We start from the raw sequence: 16011 nt of genomic DNA, 5'->3' as shown, positions 1-16011 counted from the left end.
TAATGAAATATACCTGCAAGCCCATTTGGCATGTCTTGCGAACCTAGAAAAAAAAATTGACTTTTCATCCTGTGAATTGATCGAGTTTATTGTTCCTAAAAGCACATCACGCTTCTCAAACGTTATTGACTGCATGATTGACTTCGGTCTAATACCCTAGTGGACATTGTGAGGCATGTGTGTGATGACAGATCTACATTCTAGATGAATCTTGCCACTCCCCACCCCCCCCAAGTTGCAGTGGACTTAAAGATTTCTTGATTTCCCTTGGATGAGTCATAAAGCCTGTAAAAATGCAAATAGAGTTACCTTTTAAAAGAACAAGTCTCTTTTTTTAAATTTTTTTAATGTTTATTTATAAGAGAAAGAGATAGAGTGTGAGCAGGGAGGGGCAGAGAGAGAGAGGGCAACACAGAATCTGAAGCAGGCTCCAGGCTCTGAGCTGTCAGCACAGAGCCCAACACGGGGCTCACAAACCGTAAGATCATGACCTGAGCCAAAGTCGGACGCCCAACCAACTGAGCCACCCAGGCGCCCCAAGAACAAGTCTTATATCAGGCTGAGAAAATGTGCTCAATATTTCCGAATTAGAAATACACCAGTGTGGCCAGCAAACTTTTCACCCTGTGGGGTAGCGTTGCCAAGTTAAATGGCCAACCTCACACTTGAATTCAATGCTCTCAGATGTTCTTTCTGCCAGAGACATTGGGAAGGTACACAACCCGTTCAGGATGTGTGGGCCCCTGAGTGGACGTTGCCGAAGGAAAAGCCCATAAGATAGCATTAAGCAGGTAGCAATGGCCCCATCATGCGCCCCCCCCCCCAATCCCTAACGACAGCCCCCGTAAGCAGCCTCAGCAAGAACACTGTGAGAACACTGTGCTCCCCGTGCACAGTCCCCTCCCCCACCCCCATGGTTGCTCCAGCAGCAAGGTGGTCAGGACCAGGCCACCCCACCTGATCAGCCTACTGAAAGGACACAGTGAGCCTCCCCTGCCAGGGCTTTATCTGTCAGAGTGAGTACCTGGCTCAGCACCTAGCAGGAAGTGTAAAGAAAGGATTCCATAAATGTTTGTTAAATGAATGAACAATGTAAACCAGCAAAACAAGCCAATCAGAGGAGTGCAGTGTTACAGGGACCTTCCGTGGGGCGAGGCCCTGCAGCTCCTTCCGGAAATACTAAATGGCCTACGTGCACTTAATGCGGCCGCGTCTCTTCTAATGGGCGTGCTGTCCCTTCCACATCCGTGGAGATTGGACTTTCTGCCGCCTAATACAAAGTAACACTGGACCTGATGAAGTCCGGCACCGGGGACCTCCTAGCACCGGCCGGCGTGGGAACTTCCCAGCAGTGGTCAGGTCTCTGCTTCTCGGCTCCGAACGATCACGGAGTCGGCGCAGTGACGATTTAGCCTCTCCTCCCGTGAAAGCCTTGCATGTCATCACGGGACGCCTTTAATGACACGGCCTTTTCGTTTCTCTCTCTGCGCCCCCCAGGTGAGCTCTCCGTGGAGGAGGCGCAGGACCCTTTCCTGGTTAGCATCCACATAATCGCAGACCCAGGGGAATCCCAGCCCCTGCAGGAGGCCATCGACAAGGTCTTGGCCTGGATCCACCCGGACCTGCAGCTCTTCCGGGTCTCGGAGAGGCGGGCGCCCCGGCGGCGGAGGAAGCCCCCGAAGGTGGCGCAGCCGGCGCTGGCCGTGGTGCTGTTCCTTCAGGAGGAGTACGGCGAGGAGCCCATCCTGCAGCTGCACCGCACGCTGCAGCGGCCGCCCTGGCGCCACCACCACACGGAGCGCGTGCCGCGCAGGCTCCTGCCCTACCTGCCCTGCAGCCAGGACTTCTTCACGCTGGCACCCGGGACGCCGCTGTGGGCCATCCGGCCCGTGCACTACGGCAAGGAAATCGTGCGCTTCACCATCTACTGTCGCCACGACAACTACGCCGACATCCTCAAGTTCTACGAGCTGATCCTCCGGCGCAGCCCCAGCCAGAAGAAGACGGACTTCTGCATCTTCCCCATTTTCTCCAATCTGGATGTGGACATCCAGTTCTCCCTGAAGAGACTGCCCTGTGACCAGACCCCCGTCCCCACCGACTCCTCGGTGCTGGAGTTCCGGGTCAAGGACATCGGCGAGCTCGTGCCTCTCTTGCCCAACCCCTGCAGCCCCATCAGTGAGGGGCGCTGGCAGACGGAGGACCTCGACGGGAACAAGATCCTCCTGCAGGTACCTGGGACGGAAGGGGGGTGTGGGGGGGGGGGGGGGAAGGTCTCTGTCTGTGTCTACCTCCCTGTCTGTCTGGGGGAACAGAGAAACCAGGGGGTTGGCTCTGCCAGAAACTCTGGTTAGTACCTGGTAAAGAGCAATGAGCTAAGAAACAAAAAGGAGGGATCAGCGGCCCCCTGTCTGGCTCTTAGACGAAATCGAGGCGTCCATACTGTGCCCCAACACAAGAGGAGGCATCAAGGGTTCTTTGCATGGGTTGTTTTCACTTCACCGCCTTGGCTCTGTGCCTCAGCAAGCAACTTCCAGGTCCTCTGCGCCCCTCTTCGCCCACGGTTTGAGCATCCGCTAAATGCCAGTGACTCCTGGGGATTTCAGATGAGCTTATATCCCAGGGACCTTGCTTGTTATGGAAGGTTCCTGAATCTACTCCCTCACACTTAGGGAGTTTTTACCAGGGCATTCTTCCCTTCCACAAAGGACTTCCAGGAAAACCCAGCTCTTTGAAAATTGTAAACTGTATTGACATTCCGTAGAGAGGATGTGCTTGTTTTCTTCTTCCCTTTAGTGCCTCCCCACCTTCCATCCCTTCTACCACTAGGCAGTAAGTAGGTTGTTGGAATCCAGTGATCGCTTGAAAAATTACTTTCTCATAAATACTGTAAGGAGTTGGTGATGCCTTTGGAGTTTTTGGTTTCATTAAGTCTGGGAGGAGGCGAGTGAATACATTTTAAGGAAATGGACACAGTAGAGAGTCCCGTTCTGTGGTTAATCCTTCACTCAATTCCTGCATCCCTTTCTCCTCCCATCCTTCCAGTGGCTGGCTGACACCCTTTCAGGATCATTAATCATACTCTAGAATTCAAAATTCAGCAGGTAGATTTAAGAATGTCCTGCACTTGGCCCTACCTGGTAAGTGCTTTCCAAACCCAGGCTTTCTGGAATTAACATGTAAATCAGTTCCAAGCACATAGGACTTTGTTTCTTTCTTTTTTTAAAAAAAATTTTTATTTATTTTTGAGAGAGAACGCACGCGTGCGCGAGTGGGGGAGGGGCAGAGACAGAGGGAGACACAGAATGGGAAGCAGGCTCCAGGCCCTGAACTGTCAGCAGAGCCAGATGCAGGGTTCCAACTCCAACTGTGAGTCATGACCTGAGCCTAAGTTGGACACTTAACTGACTGAGCCACCCAGGTGCCCCAGGACTTTGTTTTTCTGAAAAACTCCTGGCCTGGGCATCTCAGTTTTCACATTTGGCTACCTAGAAGGAGAAAGTTGATAGCGAATTAGGGGCCATTATCTTGAAATCACCTCCTGAAGATGCTGATTGTAGTTACTTGAATCACAGGTACAGCTTCATAGTTCTTGATTTTGACATTAAGCATCAGAACTGTAATCCACACATCCCAAAATGAAGTGAGAATTTGGCACATGTCAGATAGCTGGTTAAAACTTTAGGCGGGCCACACTGCTCAAGTCAGAAAGATCACCTTGAGATATTTACTGTTTATGGGACACAGATACTTTTCAGTTTTTTCTTTGAACTATACAGATAAGAAACTAAATAATATTGCTTTATTATTCAGTGAACTGAATGCTAGCTAGCATTTGCTCCATTGTCTCTTTTGAAATGTGAGAAAAAACTTGTGTTTGAAGATTGCCGATGCTTGTATGCAAAATATAATGCAGTTGAATAAGTAAAAGTAAATGGAAGGGTTTTGTTTATGCTCAAAGACCAAAATGAATATGATTGTTTTGAAGGGACTTCTTCCTTTTTTGCAGTAATTAGAATACTTTTTCTCTTGATGCCTGTAATAACGGAAGTGAAAGAACAAAGTATAAAAACTTGGCCTGGACTGTGCTCAGAGGAACCATTGAAAGAATATTTCAAAGATTCACACATTTAAATGGTTATAAAATCTGTACAGGTGCAGGCTTTTGAAGTTAGAGCATCAAAGTGTGAAAAAGGTAAGAAAAAAGATTTGTATCTTGGGTCTCAGGAATGCAGGCCTTTGTTCTGTATAGTAATATGTCGAGGAGGCAAATTAATGTGGACAGAAATGACTAATATTCGTCCCCCCCATAATTCTTGATTATGGCCATTTGTACAGGTTACTGTGACAGAATCAGTGCAGAAAGCAACCTTTTGCTCTAGCATGAAATATGCACCTGCCCACCTCTTTAAGTTACTTTTAAAATAAAAATTTATGTGTCAGTCTTTAGCAACATTAAGATAGTTAAGTCATGGAGAGAGGGACCTGCCTGGAAGAGTACCTTTTAGCCACATCATCCTTAGCAGTGTATGTCTCCCAAGTTATATTTTTAGTTATGATTTCTAATATAAATGCTTTTGTTCAGTTGGGTGGAGTTACTATACACTGAAGCAAATCTTGGGCAGTTTTTAGTTGCTTTCTTAAAACACAGATTGCATTTTATTTCCTCATCCTTCCCTATTAACATTCCGTATTCCAGAGAACTCTTCCTTTGATTTAATTCCCCTGGAAGAGACAGAAGGTTTTTTCTGGGAGTTACCCAGCCCTTCATAAGAATTTGGAAATCTTTTGGGTTTTATTTGTTTGTTTTTTAATTAAGTAGGCGCCACGCCCAACATGGGGCTTGAACTCATGATCCTGATACCAAGAGCCACCTTCTCTACCCAGAGAGTCAGCCAGGCACTCCTGGAAATGTCTTTTACTAAAATACGATAAGATAGAAAGAAAGACCTCCTCCTCCTGAAACTCCTCTCTCCTTTCTTGGCACTGCTTGATTTGGCGGAGGAAGGCAGGGAAGAGGAGGGTGGGGAGTTGCTAGCACAAGTTGCCCGAGATCCCTCTGGAAAATGCATCCTAGAAATTTCCATTCGTGCTCAGTGACACTAAACTGCAGCTTTCTGGAGTCACGATCCGAGTTGTCTGAATCTTTCCGCATCCCCTAGAGCTAAACTAACATTGTATGTTGGACACAGCAGGTTCTCTTTATAGGTTTCCCTTTACTTTTTATTGAAGAATAAATGATATAGTAAAAGTGCATATATCCTAAGTGCACAGCTCAGTGAGTTTTCACAAAGTGAACATTTATGTAAGCAGCATCCAGATGAAGAAACGGTAGAGAAGGCTTCTTCCCCACTCCTGCAATGCCCTTCCCGCAAATGAACATATTAATTACTCCGTTTTGCAGCAAGTGGGGAAGAAGTATCTAGTCCAAGAAATTGGGAATGTGCGTATGTTATCTTTTTTTTTTTGTACTTATAAGAAGATCTCAAATTTTAAAAAGATTTAAGGTAGCTGACAATGATATATACCACACAAGAAGATTATTATAAATAATTAGACAGCAAAGGGATTTGAAGTAGATAGAATATATTGCTAGGAAAATCACATAAGCCAAAGGTGATATCAGGATGCATGCATTTCCCATATAGTATCTAGAGCTAATTGGTAGCCACTAGCCACATGTGGCCATTTAAATTTAAAATCAGAATTAATTAAAATGCAAACTCCAGTTTCTCAATCTCAACACACTTCAAGGACTCGGTAACCACACGTGGCTAGTGGCTACACTATTGACTAGCACAGATACATAAAATTGCCATCATCACAGAAAGTTCTGTTGGACAGCATCCTTCCAGAAGTAGTCCTCATATTTGATTTAGAGTTCTCTAGCAGCAGAAACACAGGGGACACTCATCAGTGGCAGGATTTAGAGTCCATGAGGAAAAATAAGCCATGCCTAAGATGTGCAGGTTTGCCTCATTCTGAGTCGTGGGAGCAGTGCCACCCACACCTTCTCATGTCCACGGTAGGATCAACAGCCCGCCCTCACCTGTACCCCTAGAATAACTGCACCGAGACTTTACAGACCTCTTTCTTATACGGTGTCCTCAGAGTGGGCCAGGGTACCTTGCCCAGCATAGTGTGGAAAAGCCACCGCACAGAGGGTGGGCAAAACAAGGCAGTCTCTGCCAGCAGCCCCTGGGCACTTGGCTTAATCCTAAAAGGAGGGATACATCTTCAAGCAGTCTCCTCAAGTTTGTTCCTCTGAGGCCTGAATGGAGGGCCACCTGCCTCCTTTGGAGGCCCTGCCATGGGCAGGGCCAGAGCTGTCCTTAAGGAATGATTTGGGATGCACCCAAACTCACACGCAAAGCACAGTTGAGGGCACAAGGCTCGGTTCCTCAAGAGCAAGTGACTGCAGCTTCAGGCTGGGGAACGTTGACAGCATCTTCAAAGAAGCAAGGTAATTGAACAATGCTGTCGAAGGCTTTGGGAGTCTTATTCCGTAGGGGATGGTCACCAGCTGTTCTTTGTGTCCGCAAAAGGCAAAAGGGGAAATCCGTTTGGACAAAATGGGTCAGGTAAGATTTGAAGGGCAAGAAATCAGGGGCACCCGGGTGGCTCGGTCGGTTGGGCATCCACCTCTTGATTTCGGCTCTGGCAGGATCTCATGGTTTCTGAGTTCGAGCCCCACATCAAGCGCCGTGCCGACAGTGTGGAGCCTGCTTGGGATTCTCTCTCCCTCTCTTTCTGCCCCTTCTCTGCTCATGAGTGCGCACGCTGTCTTTCTCCTAAAAGAAAATAAACTTTTAAAAATGGGCAAGAAATCAGACACACATCTCAACGCCTGGTTGAGATGCCAGGCTCAACCTCTGAGACTCTCTTCACTGGAGAGCTTTTAAGGCCTCATCCGTGCCAGCTACTTTACTTGTCTTCTTACATAGTGAGGGGATTGAGTAGACCACCAGTCTCGGGACACGGGGGGCACCGGTGCTGTGAGGTCATGGGGACAGAGGCTGATGAGGATGCAGTTGAGGGACTGAGGGGGCTCCAGAGACTTCTTAAAAGTGCTGAATTATGGTAAAAGACACATAATAAAATTTATGATCCTACACATTTTTTCTGTCTTTATTTTTTAAATTTATTTTGAGAGAGAGAGGGCAATTGGGGGAGGGGCAGAGAGAGAGAGAGGGAGAGAGAATCCCAAGCAGGCTCCACGCTGTCGGCACGGAGCCCAGTGTGGGGCTCGAACTCACAGACTGTGAGGTCGTGAACCCGAGCCAAAGTTGGAGGCTTAACCGACTGAGCCACCCAGGCGCCCCCATCCTCACCATTTTTAAATGTGCGGTTCAGTAGTGTGAAGTGCATCCACGTCGTGCCCACACCACCACCATGCATCTCTAGGTCTGTCTTCATCTTGCAAAACTGAAACTTTACCCATCAAACAACAACCCCCATGCCGCCTCCCCCAGCCCCCGGCAACCACCACTCTACTTTCTGTCCCTGTGAATTCGGCTACTTTAGGGACCTCACATAAGGGGAATCATACAGTATTTGCCTTTCCATGACCGGCTCGTTTCACTCAGCATAACGTCCTCAAGGGTCATCCACGTGGTAGCACATGTCAGGATTTCTTTCTTTTCTAAGTCTGACCGATATTCCCTCGTGAACATGCCGCCTTTTTGTTTATCCACTCATCTGATGGGTACTGGGGTCGCTTCCACCTTTGGGCTTTTGCGAATGATGCTGCTGTGAACGTGAGTGTACAAATATCTCTTTGAGTTCCTACTTCTGCTTCTTCCAGGCATATACCCAGAAGTGCAGTTGCTGGATCGTATGGTAATTTGTGCTCATTTTTTTATGGGGAAGAACCACCATGCTGTTTTCTGTAGCAACTGTACTATTTTCTATTTCCACCAACAACGCACAGGGTAAGACTTATTTTTTGCCAAAGAAGAGAAAGCCTTGCTCTTTGTGAGGCCACAGCATGTCATTTTCGGCTCTAGGAGGGTGGAAAGAATAGAGCAAACATTAAGGTGAGACTTGTCTTATTATGATGCGCCCCATGTACTCTAGAACTAGACTCTACAGCAGAAATCCTTGACTTGCCATCCTTGGACACCATGCACAGGTTGTATGCATGTGTTTACGTGCATCATTAGAAAAGGTGCATCAGATCTGTCTCTTTCAAGATTAAGACTCTGCAGAGGCGTCTCATGGCCCTTGCAGGCCCTTCCAGACCTTCACCAAGGCCTAAGGCTTTACATCAGCTGGTCACTGCCTACCTCTCCAGCTTTATCTCCCACTTCTCTCTCCTCTTGCTCCCTCACGCCTTCCATATTGGCCTGCTTTCTGTTCCTCCGATGTGGCAAGCTCACTCCTGCCTCAGGGCCTTTGCACCCAATGTTCTCTCCACCTGGAATCATCTCCTCCAAGATCTTCTCATCATTTGGGTTTCAGAGATGCCTTCCCTGCTGCCTCGCTTAAAGTAGCTCTGTTTGCCTGACCCCAGCACTATTACATTATCTTTTTTTTTTCACATACTTACTACCATCTAAAATTATTTTGTATATTTGTTTACCTCTATATTATCTATCTCTATTACTAGACTGTCAAATGAATAAGTATATGAATGAATGTGATGTTGGGCAAGAGGGCCTAGAGCCATTACTGGAATCTCAAATGGGTCCATGACCGCCCTATAGCTTCTTACGTCTGGGTTGTGATCCCCTGTTGAGAGCAAACTTTGGCAAACATTTATTAGATAACCCCTCTGTGCCAACAGTATCCCCGTCACCACCACTGCACCCCACCCCCCCCCCCCTTCAGTAGCTCACAGCCCAGTGGAGGCAGCAGTCATGCAAACCAAAATATCCAGCAAAATGTTCCGGATGCTGTGATTTGAAATACTCACACAGGGCAGTATACGGCACAGGCTTTGTAGTCAGATGTATTGGGATCGGACCCTAACTCTTTTACTTGCGAGTTGAGTAACTCCAGGCACGTGACGTTACATTGCTAAAACTCTGTTTTCCAATCTGCAAATACAGAATTCTAATTTTTAACCGTGCAAGGTTGGACATTTGGAAAGAATGCCTTTGAGCTACCTCTCAGTCAGCACCCATGAATCAGTGAACAGGGGCTATTGTTACACAGGGGTCAGATGGTCACGAGAGTCTTCTTAGAAGAACTGATGCCTGAGCTGAGCTGACTGAGGGTGGCCGTGGGTCCGAGGGTTTCAGGGGAGCCCCAGGGCAGCAGCAGACACAGAGACCCAGGCAGGGCTGCTGGGCCCAGGGCAGTGGTCAGGGTTCCGAGCTGCCGTCCTGAGGGCAGGGAGGCAGCTAGTGAGAAACCAGCTACTGGAAACGCAAACCACTCTTCAGATGCTCAGGACAGAAACGCCAGGGTCCTTCTGGGGCCTTCTCCTTCAGGAGGTCCCTATGTATTCCACTTCCAGAATACCCGCAGACTCTACCTACCTCTCACCACTGCCACCTCAGGCCGGCTCAGACGCTGGTGTTTCCCTGGGAGCCCCTGAGTAGTGTCCTGACTTCTGCAGCAGACTCTCCGCTGCACAGCTAGAGGGCCCTCTCAGACATAAGTGACACCGTGGGAGTCCTCTGCTCAGAGCCCCTGGGGGCTGCCCATCCCGCCCCACGTGGAACACAAGCCTGCTTCTCCAAGGTCCACTGTTCTTGCCTCGCCTGCCACACTCCACCCGGCCACCTGCCTTGCTGTCTGTCCCGTGGAACACACTGTTCCGCTCTGTCCCCTCTGCCTGGAGCCACACAAGGGCCCTGTGGCTGCTCCCTCAGCCCCCTCGGGTCTCCGCTCAGCGTGCCCTCATGAGCAACGCCTCCCCAGCCACCCAATGAAAACCACCCATTTCCTGTTCTCTCCCACGCAGACGCTCCGGCTCCCTGCCCTGCCTTCTTTGTCTCCACTGCACTGTCACCTTTTAACCTGCTCTCTAGTGACTGAGCATAAGCACCTTGAGGGCGGCGACTTTCTCTGATTTGCCCACTGGTGAATCTCTAGCGTCCAGAATAGTGTCTGGCCTATACTCGACGCTCAGTGTTTGAATGAATAAAAGAAGGAAAGACAGAAGGGGAGAGAGGTGGGAGACTTTGGGCTGTTTCGGACCTGCCCAGTGCAGGCAGACTGAGTGGTGGAAAGCCCGCACGTGGCTGTTAGGAGGAGGTTGGGGGTGAGGGGGATGTAGAGAGACAGGGACCCGGAGGAGGAGACTGAGACAGGAGTGTCCTAGCTGACTGCGGTGGGACTCAGGCCACTGGACACTGGGCAGAGGGCAAAGAGGAGGGGTGGGCGGCCTCCCCTGGCCTCTCCCTGCCCGTCCCCCTGGGGCGTTATCACCAACAGCAACTGGGGGGACCAGCAGTGGCCCTCGGCACCTTTGACTCACGAGCACACATTGGTCGTGCTATTCCGTGTCCTTGTCCAAGGGACCCGGTGGGGGCCTGGGCATTCCCTCTAGCAGTGCTTCTCTAAGTTCAGCAGGCGTGAAAATCACAGATTGTCAGGCGTGCCTGCAGAGACTGTGGTCCAGGAGGTCCGGGGTGAGGCCTGAGATCCTGCATTTCTGACCAGCTCCCAGGTGCTGCGGCTGGTAACACCCTCTCTGTTCACCATACGCGGGATATTATAAGGCAGGACTACCCAGTGGCCGCTTTGTGTTCGATTATTGCTGCCTGGGGCATGTCCACTTTCTAAAGTATATTATACTTGTACTTAATAGCAGGCTTGGGACAGAACACCAAGAACACAAGTCACAGTTTTGTGGTGATCATTTCCCAATACATACACGTATTGAATCATTGTGTTGTACGACTGGAATGAACATAATGTTACGTATCAGTTATGTATCATTCTTTTTTTAAAGGAAAAAAAAGTCAAATCGCAGGAAGTATCTGGAGAATGGGCAGAACTTCCTCACGCTGTTTTTGTTTTGTTTTGTTTTCATCAGAATGAAATTGCTACTGTGCTTTTTTCCCCTTAAAAAAAATCTATTCTCTACCTCCCCTCAGTGACAAGAAACCCACTGGAGCCAATTTGTTTGTTGAGGGTATTTTTTTATTTTATTTTATTGAAGTGTGATTGACATATTAGCTTCAGGTATACAACAGCGATCCAATGTTTATGCGCATTATGAAGTGATCCCCACGACAAGTCTGGCTGCCATCTATCACCATACAAAGTTGTTACAGTTTTATCGACTACATTCCCCATGCATCCCCATGTTTTATTTATTTTGTAATTGGAAGTTTGTACCTTTTAATCCTCTTCCCCTATTTCGACCATCCCCTACTTCCCTCCCTTCTGGCAATCACCAGATTGTTCTCTGTGTCTATGAGCTCATTTCTGTTTTGCTTTTGCTTTGTTTGTTTGGTTTTGGGTTTTTTCCTAACATTTTTTTTTTTTTAATTTTTAATTTTGAGAGAGAGAGATGAGCAGGGGAGGGGCAGAGAGAGAGGGAGACAGAGGATCTGAAACGGGCGGGCTCTGTGCTGACAGCCGAGAGCCCCCTGCGGGTCTCCGACCCACGAACCATGAGAGATCGTGACCTGAGCTGAAGTCGGACACTTAACCCACTGAGCCACCCAGGCGCCCCTCTGTTTTGTTTAGTTTGTTTTCTTTTTTTCACATGTCTCACAGAAGAGAAATCATATAGTATTTGCCTCTGTCTGACTCATTCATCTTATTATCCTCTAGGTCCATCCATGTTGTTGCACATGTCAAGGTTGCATTCTGTTTTGTAACTGAGTAATATTTCTCTGTGCGTGTGCGTGCACGATGCGTGCACACGCGCATACTTACGTTGACCACATCTTTACCCATTCGTCTACTAATGCACACTTACGTTGCTTCCACATCTATTGTAAAAACTGCTGCAATAAACATAGGGATACATATATTTTTTAGAATTAATGTTTTTGTTTTCTTCATACGCACACCCATGAAGCAGAATTGCTGGGTCATAGGGTAGTTCTAATTTTTTGAGGAACCTCTATACTGTTTTCCCCAGTGGCTGCACCAATTTACATTCTTACCAACAACGCATGAGGGTTCCCTTTTCTCTACATCCTCATTAACACTTGTTATTTCTTGTCTTTTTGAAAATAGCCCTCTGATGGGTGTGAAGTGATAGCTCATTGTGGTTTTGATTTGCATGTCCCTGATGATCAGCGATGTTGAGCATCTTGTCATGTGTCTGTTGGCCATCTGGACGCCTTTTTAGGAGAAATGTCTATTCAGGTCCTTTGCCCATTTTTTAATTGGATTGTTTATTGTTTTGATATTGAGTTGTATGAGTTATTTATATATTTTGGGTATTAATCCCTTGTCAGACATATGATTTGAGAGATCTCCCACTTAGTAGGTTGCCTTTTTGTTTTGCGGATGGTTTCCTTTGGTGTGCAAAACCTAAAACTGTTTTTATCCTGTTCCCAGCACTAAGCCTGATGTCCAGTGCACGGCAGCTACTCAGTAAACATTAGCTCCTCCCCCTTGGTCTCTAGTATTCTCAGGGTAGGGGTGCAGTGACCCAAGGGGCAAGGTATCTACTCACACCACGTGAACCAGAGGCCATCGGGCATGCCACTTGGCTCTACTCACAAGGTTTGTGGCTCCCAGTCCAGACTCTGAAGAAAATTACTGTTTTCGACCAACTACAGTGCCAATACTGGGCTATTTTATCTGTGCAGACTACCCAGGGTGGTTGAAAGTCGCCCCCTGAAAATCATTTCCCAGAGCATCGTCTGGCTTTGGTATTTCTGCAGAATGTGTAAGTGACATCATAGCTCTTTCAGGCTTGGAAGGAAGAGTAATTTTCTCCTTGGGGGCGGGGGGGAGGGAGAGAAGCAAACTGTGATTTGAAGCCTTGGCAAGACTCAGAATCAGCTCTCTGAGGCAGAGGGAGGAGAGTGAGGAATTTTAAGCATGTTTTCTGCTCTTAGTCTTAGAGCACCTTTCCTTTTGGCCTGCCTGTCTCACTTAGTTTATTTAGTTTGGTCTGTCCAGGGCTGTGCTCCCAAAGGAGTCAGGTTTGGTGGTAGATCTGGAAGAAAGTGCTGCTGTTTCTGCACCTGGCAAACGGCTCCCGGCCAGCTGGGCCAGTCCCCTGCAGGCCAACCTCACTGTGGTCTGAAACGGATGGTCTGGCACCCTAGGGAGCCGTCTGAGTCAGCAAACACCTTGAATGTCTCCTCTCAAGACCAGGAGAGTCCATGGGCTCCAAGTGCACAGCCAGTCCAGACCATTCCATGGAGCAGGATGTGTGCAAGTGTGGTGCGGCCAAGTGGGGTGTGGTGTGTATGCTCCGGAGTTGGGGCGCCTCCCTCTGGGGCCAGGGACAACAGGACTGCGGCCGATGCCTTCTGGGAGCCAGCCGTTAGGAGTTTGGGCTGCAGATCTCACAGATCCAGACCGAATCCTGTTTGTCTGGTAACCTGCCAGCCCTGTCAGCTTGGCTAAACCGTGAAACACCACACCAAACACCTACTTTAGCCTCCAGTGACTTTTCCTCCTGTGTTGATAGACTTTTTTGTCACCTTCCAATTAGGCATTCTTTGATGTGTTCATTGCTTTCTAAGTTTCCTTAGAAAGTAATGAAACCAAATTCCCCAAATTTACTTTTGGACGTGAGAGTTTTTCTCAACGACGCTGTTGCTACCACCAGAACGGAACGTTTTTGTGCATTTTCTTCCAGCTTTCGGTTTTTGTTTTATTTTGTTTGGGGTTTTGGTCACGTAAACCGTATACATCCATTTTCTTTAAAAACCTATTTTGTTCGCTTTCTCTTTCTCACCTGTCCTCAAAAAAAAAAAAAAAATGTCAGCAAAGACATTTTGCTAAAGGGCTTCAGATCTTTTGGTTGATTTTCTCTCTCTCACCTCCAACCTTCTACCCAACGAAATGGAAATTCAGATGTTACTTTGAGCTTAAGGAGCTTTCTGCCTGATTCTTGGCTTCATGCCGGGAGAATGAGCCCCTGGGCCCTCTGAAACTTTATGCTGAGGGAATTTCTATCTCCCTCTTTGTGTTCACATACAGCTTTGCCACCTGAGAAGTCTAGGTTCCACTAGTTTGGATTTTTGTCACCTAAGAGGAATCACTTTCTTCCCAAGGTGGTCTGGAAGGGGACATCTGGGAGGATCCAGTTAATATGTACCAGAGTGGCTGTCACAGAGCCCGCTCACAGCAGGCTCCAGTAAACACCTGCTTTTAAATAATAGCCCCACACTGCCGGTACCAACTGGCCTCAGAAGTTTAGAATCACCGCCCCCCCCCCACCCCCACCCAGGGCCATGGTGAAGTAGAGAGGGCTTCTGGACCCAGTATAGCCCCTGCTGATGTCCGTGGGAGCCAGAAGGTCTGCAGACCCTCGGGTGGGAGCCCTAACCTTTCCCACTGAGTGACCTTGGGCTGTGACCTTTCCTTCTGCTGTGTGGACCAAGGGTGGGGCAGGGTAATCAGTAGGTCCTGAAGGGAGGCAGGAAGGAGTGGAGGGTTCCAGTCACGGGGAGGGGCAGTGGCAGCCAGGAGGAAGAGCCTGGACAACCCCCAGGCCTGGCCCACAGGGCTGTCTCTCCACCTGCTGCTGAAAGCTGGTGGCCTGCGTGCCCCAATGCCAGCTCTGCTCCCAGGAGACCAAGTGTGACTCCAGATCGGGTAGAGTGCCTTCTCCGTGAGCACTCTGCAAGTGCAGGACGAAGATGCCTGGATTCGACTGTCCTGCTCTGTCCAAAAGGGACCTGAATGGTTCCCGGCCTCTTTGCCCACCTCCCTGGCCCCTGGATCTCACTGTATCCCTGAAGATGCCTCTTCACCGAGTCCTTCCCTGTTAAATGAAAGGCCATCAGGCATCCCCTGGCTGAAGAGCCACTGTGATTAACAAGTGACAGAGACACATCTCTGCTGGGTCTCACAGTAAGGCTCTTGCTCAGCCAAGTGAGCCTTTTCTAAATGGGCTTTAGACTCAGTGACTTGTAAGTAGGGGGGATGTGGTTAAAACTAGCGTAGCATTCCACTTGGGCGCACAAATCTCTCCAATCACTTTGGGAAGGAGGCAAGCAAGCAGTATCCCTTATTTTACTTCTACTTACTGATAATATTACACAATCCTGCTTGGTTTTACTTTTTATTTCGTTAATACTTCTTGATGTCTGTATTTGGTATATATAAATTATGTACTGCCTTACTTCTGCAAGTGTTTTAAGTAAGTGTGTGTATCGCAGAATAGTTGTCTTGAGAGATCAGAAAACATATAGAGAAGGGCAGAGAAAAAGGCATTGGGGATTCATTGTTGAGCTTCCTGAAAGCCAAAGCAGAAAGAGAAGTACAATTTTCATTGTTTGATTAAAAAAATTTTTTTTTTCCAACGTTTATTTATTTTTGGGACAGAGAGAGACAGAGCATGAACGGGGGAGGGGCAGAGAGAGAGGGGGACACAGAATCGGAAACAGGCTCCAGGCTCTGAGCCATCAGCCCAGAGCCCGACGCGGGGCTCGAACTCACGGACCGCGAGATCGTGACCTGGCTGAAGTCGGACGTTTAACCGACTGCGCCACCCAGGCGCCCCTTCATTGTTTGATTTAAAAAAAAAATCCAGATCTGAAAACACAAACGTTTCTGGGTGCTGAGTTTCAGCAGGTTCCTTTTATAACAATCAGTCAAGATAACAGTGGATGGTCTTCAGCTATGACTTTTAGAAGATGCAGAAATGTTTTTTGTGTGGCCAGGGATAAAGTCGAGGATGACTGATGACTTTAGTCGCTGTAACCATTGCTGTGTTTAGGTGAGAGATGCTGTCCTGTTTGCTCTGGAAGTGTTTTAATGCTTGTTATTTGTCAAAGACTTGGGAAGAGGAAATAAATTATAGATGGCGTACATAAAACCTTACAGTGGCAGGATGGGAGCGACCATTCAGGTGGACCCATGAGGCACCTTCTTTCCCTGCCGCTTGTCCTTGTTCCTGTTCTCATAGGGTCC

General features: G+C 48.2%; 1 protein-coding gene across 5 annotated transcripts in view; it reads left to right on the top strand.

Annotated features, from left to right (window-relative positions):
• Nucleotides 1-16011, top strand: part of FAM124A (family with sequence similarity 124 member A) — a 115923-nt gene that overhangs the window by 27645 nt on the left and 72267 nt on the right. For all 5 annotated transcript variants that reach the window (XR_007156394.1, XR_007156393.1, XM_047878661.1 and 2 more), the window contains one exon: nt 1498-2231. Coding sequence is in view for 3 of the 5 variants with exons in the window: in XM_047878661.1 (XP_047734617.1) it covers nt 1498-2231 (734 nt within the window). In the remaining 2 variants the exon portion in view is untranslated. The remainder of the gene's footprint in view (nt 1-1497; nt 2232-16011) is intronic.

This window comes from Prionailurus viverrinus, chromosome A1 (genome assembly GCF_022837055.1).
Source record: "Prionailurus viverrinus isolate Anna chromosome A1, UM_Priviv_1.0, whole genome shotgun sequence".
NCBI lineage: Eukaryota > Metazoa > Chordata > Mammalia > Carnivora > Felidae > Prionailurus > Prionailurus viverrinus.
Note: the sequence above shows the minus strand (reverse complement) of the source record. Positions and strands in the feature narration are given on the sequence as shown.